Source organism: Myotis davidii, unplaced genomic scaffold, assembly GCF_000327345.1.
Source record: "Myotis davidii unplaced genomic scaffold, ASM32734v1 scaffold205, whole genome shotgun sequence".
In the NCBI taxonomy this organism is placed as follows: domain Eukaryota; kingdom Metazoa; phylum Chordata; class Mammalia; order Chiroptera; family Vespertilionidae; genus Myotis; species Myotis davidii.
The window spans coordinates 839824-845579 of NW_006297573.1; the positions used below are offsets into that span (position 1 = coordinate 839824).

The window sequence follows — 5756 nt, forward strand, 5'->3', positions numbered from 1 at the left end:
AGTCCTTCCCCAGTGGGGATTGATGGGGGACCTCTGGGCACGGCCCCCGCCCCAGTGCTGGGCCAGGGGACCTCAGGACACGCCCCCTGCCCGGCAGGGGTTGATGGGGGACCTCAGGGCGTGCCTTCCACCCCGGTGCTGGGCCGGGAGACCTGAGGCTGTGAACCCCACCCTGCTGGGCTTGACAGGGGCCGAGGCTGCACCCTCCACCTGGTGGAGCTTGAAAGGGGATCTGAGGCTGTGCCCCCCGCCTCGTGAGGCTTGACAAGGGCGGGGCCGGCCGGGTCTGGATCTCGCCCAATGGGGGTGGGGCTGGCTGGGTCTGGGTCTTGCGCTATTTTGAGGCACCACAGGTAGGCGGGGACTTGACTCTGGGTCCCGCGGCGCACCGTAGACTCTCACAGGAGGAAGATTTTCATATGTGGACATGATGAAGAAATCAACATATAATCATAAAGTTATAAGGCCCATAATGGAAGTAAGAAGATGCTTTGGTAGCACCAAAAGGGAGAGGGGTGTAACTGCAATGTGGCTAGATGCAGCTAGGGTTCTGTACAGGAGGCTATACAGATGGTAAGACAAGGAAGAGTTTGTTAGGCAAACAGTAAAACAGATTATTTTACATATATTGCATTTGTCATAAACTCAAATTTATATGGCAATTCACATAAAATACCAACACATCTATTTTTATAATCCAGTATCTTTTTATCAACTATGATAGCATGTTCATCTCTTCAGCAGAAATAAAGAGCTCGTAAAGAACGTGAAATGCTAATTAGAATCTCAAAAATAAATTCTGCATATTCAACCAATATTTATTCAATATGTATTATATGCAAGGATCTAAAATACTGCCACAGAATACAAAGATGAAAAATTTGTGCTTGCTGCTATCAAGTTCTAAAAATGCTGATGAAATTGAGGCAATAGGGAAGAAGAAAATATACAGCTTTCCTAGTTGGTAGAAAATCAGAACTTGATTCAAATGTCTGATTCAGAAGGCTAAAATAAAATTGTTAGCAATGCACCTATTCTTAGCTCATTTGCACTCCACTAGAGTTGCCAGAAGTTGAACATCTACAGTGACAGTTGTGCCCCTATTCTGTATGTTACTTAGAGTTGAGTAAAAAATCTTCTTGCACTTATTAGTGTTCCACAAATACTAAGTGATAATTTGGTCAGTTTCCCCAATCTGGCTTCAATCTACTATTTCAACCTTCCACTGCTCTGGCTCACTGGCAATTCACCTCGGTTGAAGGATATTCTCCAACCTGAATTGCTTTCCTACCCCCACCATCTAGACCGGGGTGGGCAAACTTTTTGACTGGAGGGTCACAATGGGTTCTTAAACTGGACCGGAGGGCCAGAACAAAAGCATGGATGGAGTGTTTGTGTGAACTAATATAAATTCAAAGTAAACATCATTACATAAAAGGTACGGTCTTTTTTTTTTTTAGTTTTATTCATTTCAAACGGGCTGTAGTTTGCCCACGGCTGATCTACACCTATTGCCATTAACATTTTCACCACCTTTAAGGCATTCTCTCCTACCAATGACCACCTGTGCCTTTGAATCCCTATACCAATCTATCTAATAAAGAGGGAATATGCAAATTGACCATCATGTCATCACAAAGATGGTGGCTCCCATAGCAGAGGCGGGGTTTCCGTAACACAAGATGGCTGAACCAACAGTGGAGGCTGAGTTCCCATAACGAGCCTTAGCAAGCAATCAGAAGGGACCTGAGGCTCTAAAAATTGACCCCACATGAGTATCTTTCGGAGGAGGGTGGCTGCCCACCCTGCATAGGGTGTAATGTCCTGGGCTGGATGTGGCACTCGATGCATTCATTGCCTTTAGTTACTTACAGGTGGTTTCCGAGCCCAGGAGGGAGTTATTGGTTCAAAAACCATGAGTAGGTGAAGGCACTTCCCTAATTCTGGGCTAGGGCAGGGGACCTGAGGCTGCGCCCCCCCCCCCCAGTGGGGCTTCACAGGGGACTTCAGGCTGTGCCCCTCTCCGGAGACAGCACAGGGGACCTCAGGGCTTGACTGGGGACCTCAGGCTGCATCCCCACCCTGGTGTCGGACTGGGGGACCTGAGGCTGCGTCCCCTGCCCAGTGGGGCTTGATGGGGTATCTCATACTGCGCCTCCCCATCTGGCGGGGCTTGACAGGGGACCTCAGGTAGCAGACCCTGCCTAGTGGGGCTTGATGTGGGACCTTAGGTCACACCCCCCGCTATGGCACAAGGCCAGGGACCTCAGGTCATGCCCCCCACTCTGGTGCCAGGCCGGGGGACCTCAGGCCACACCCCCTGCCCAGTGGGGATTGATGGGGGACCTCTGGGCACGGCCCCCGCCCCAGTGCTGGGCCAGGGGACCTCAGGACACGCCCCCTGCCCGGCAGGGGTTGATGGGGGACCTCAGGGCGTGCCTTCCACCCCGGTGCTGGGCCGGGAGACCTGAGGCTGTGAACCCCACCCTGCTGGGCTTGACAGGGGCCGAGGCTGCACCCTCCCCAAAGAGCTAATATGCAAATGATCGTTGTGCCCTCGCACCCTCATGCCCTCGCGCCCTCGTTCCAAGGCCCAGGGACCTAAGGCCAGGCCGGGGGACCTGAGGCTGTGCCTCCCACCCTTCAGGGCTTGACAGGGGTGGGGCCAGCTGGGTTGGGGTCTCATGCTATTTTGAGGCACCACAGGTAGGCGGGGACTTGACTCTGGGTCCCGCGGCGCACCGTAGACTCTCACAGGAGGAAGATTTTCATATACATTTTACTAATTTTCTTTCATCTCTGACACTTCTATTATAGAAAAAGGGCAAATAGCAATATTAAAATATTTCCTCTAATTAATCCCCTTTTAATGTGCACAAATTTCATGCACCAGGCCACTAGTCTATAATTAGCACAGACCTTGGTTCTCAATACTGGCTACGAAATGTAATCCCTAGGGAAGATTTTAAAATACTGATATCTGCTTGGTTCCCACATGCAGAGATTCTAATTTAATTGGAATTAGATTCAGTCTGGGCACTGATGTTTTTTAAAGCTCCCCAGGTGGGTATAATATGCAGCCAAGGTTGAGATCTATAGCCAGAATTTCTCAAAAAAAAGATGGGAAGAACCATCATATTAAAATCAGCTGGAGAACATTTTAAAATTATACCACCCATTACTCTCCACCTCTGTTATCTGGCCTTTCATACTAAAGGAGGAGAATAATCCAGATGCCAAGATAGAGGAAAGGTATCTGTGCTTTGTTAGAGTAGCCGAAGAAATTATGATCTGACCTTCTTTTGAAAGTAACTATTTTAGAATTTTATGTATTTTTCTTATATCCTCCAGATTATAAGTCTTTATTCATCTTTGTATTTCTGGGAGTGCCTTGCATATACCAAACCCTCAAAAAATAAGACTGCAAATAAATTTATAATAACCTGCCAACCCAGTGATACCCCAAAGGTGTCTATTTGAACTATATATGAAGAATAGGAAAAGTAAAGAACATTTATTACCGGCATGGCATTGCTTGGATCCTCCCCATACATAAACTGGACTTTCACTGTTATATTTCTGGCAGAACCTTGACGATTGGCAAAATTGAGGCTCTGAGGGTATACATAGAGAAGATTTCTGTGAAGGCAATAGTATACACGAAAGTGAATACATAGCTAAAAACACTATCAAACATGTCACAAAAGAGATATAATTATTAATATTTGTTAGCTATTATGCTAAGTATTTTCACATACAATGTTTTATTTGACCCTTAGAGCAATCATTCAAATAAATGTACCCCAATTATGCCAATTGCGGTCCCAAAAAGTTAAGGAATTTTCATATACAACCAAGTATGTGGCAAAGCTGAAATCAGAATACAGTTCAGACTTCCAAACACATGTTCTTTCCCCTACAAGAGGCTTTTGGGAAATAAAGGAGTATGGACTGAAACATTATTAAGAAATTAAGCCGAAACCAGTTTGGCTCAGTGGATAGAGCATCGGCCTGCGGACTGAAAGGTCCCAGGCTCGATTCCGGTCAAGGGCATGTACCTGGGTTGCTGGCACATCCCCAGTAGGAGATGTGCAAGAGGCAGCTGATCGATGTTTCTAACTCTATCTCTCTCCCTTCCTCTCTATAAAAAATCAATAAAATATATTTTTTTAAAAGAATTAAGAAATTAAAAGACAGTTCTAATATTCTCTTAGGTTCTCCACACAGATGTAAATAGGATGACATTTTAAAACGAGCCTTTTGTATAAATGTGATTAAGGATTTAAGAGGTATAATATTCAACATTATTGTTAAAAACATGACAATTATGGTAAGTATAACGAGCAGCAATAGGTAGTTACTATGAGACAATCGCGTATTACTATGCATTTGACTTCATGTCCAGTTTATGATCTTGTATCTTACACAATTTTAATAGTTCTTGCTACAAACACAGAGGAGAAATAATTCATCAAAAGAAAGAGCTAAAAAAAAAAAAAGAATTAGAGATACTTTACCTGAAGACTAGTGATGACAGCTGATAAACAAAACTTCAATAATAATAAAACCCTGCTAATGGACGGCTAGGGCAACAAAAATAGGTCTAAATTTTCTAGAAGGCAGTAGGGTAATATAGAAATTTTAAGTGAATACATTCTTTGATCCAACAAACCCACCTCTAGTCTAAGGAGAAAACTAAACACTTGTACAAATGGGTATGCTCAAAGAAATTCACTACAACATTTCTTATAATAGGACATAGTTACAAATAATTATAAAGAAACTAGAGGCCCAGTGCACAAATTCGTACACTGGTGAAGTCTGGCCAGCCCCAGCCCCGATCAGGATGGGGGGAATGAGGGGTGGGGCTGGCAAGTGGGAGGGGCCGTGGGCAGTTGGCCAGCCCTGACCCTGGTCGAACTCCCAGTCAAACTCCCATTCAAGGGGACGAGAGGACAATTTGCATATCAGCCTTCTATTATACATGATATAATGCTCATCAGCCCTGGGACTAAATTAATACAGCATGACAATGTACAGTAGTATTTATTCATGTAGAGGGAGATATCCACCATGTTGGATGAAAAAAATGCAGGTTCCAGAGCAGGATACTGCGACATTACTCTACTTGTAGAAATTTGGAGTGGGAGTTATAGAAATGAGTAAAAAGGATATTTCTGAAGTATTCATAGTGGTTAATAGTGATGGCTCTAATTTCTTTTTTATAATTTCACTAGTAGCCTGGTGCACAAAATTCATGCACATTAAAAGGGAATTAATTAGTGGAAATATTTTAATATTGCTATTTGCCCTTTCTCTATAATAGAAGTGTGAGAGATGAAAGAAAATTAGTAAAATGTATATGAAAATAATATATAAATTTATTAATAAATAAATAGTAACAAATGGATATAACAACAACAGAGGCATGATATAAAAATGACAAACACATGACAAGAAAACAAAAACATGATATAAAAACAAGTGATGCAAACAATGACTGATAAAGTGATTAAACTTATTCTACTATCTCCCTGTACACCACATTAAGAGTGAAAACACTTTCAGGGTGCTTGACTAATTTCCCTCGTGCTGAAGTATTTAGAACTTTAACGTCACATGGTCTTCGAACTCGAGAGAAAGCAACATATACTGACCATGTGAAAAAACGGGTTCAGGTAGGAATATGCCTACTCTGTCTAGAGTTTGTCCTTGTGTTTTATTAATAGTCATCACAAATGCTGGCATCACGGGAA

The 5756-nt window shown here is 43.5% G+C and overlaps 1 protein-coding gene across 1 annotated transcript in view; it reads right to left on the reverse strand.

Moving 5' to 3' along the window:
• Window positions 1-5756, reverse strand: part of DOCK7 (dedicator of cytokinesis 7) — a 166078-nt gene that overhangs the window by 96234 nt on the left and 64088 nt on the right. The window contains 1 exon segment of the mRNA XM_006773220.2: window positions 3522-3639. Within this exon segment, the coding sequence (XP_006773283.1) occupies window positions 3522-3639 (118 nt within the window).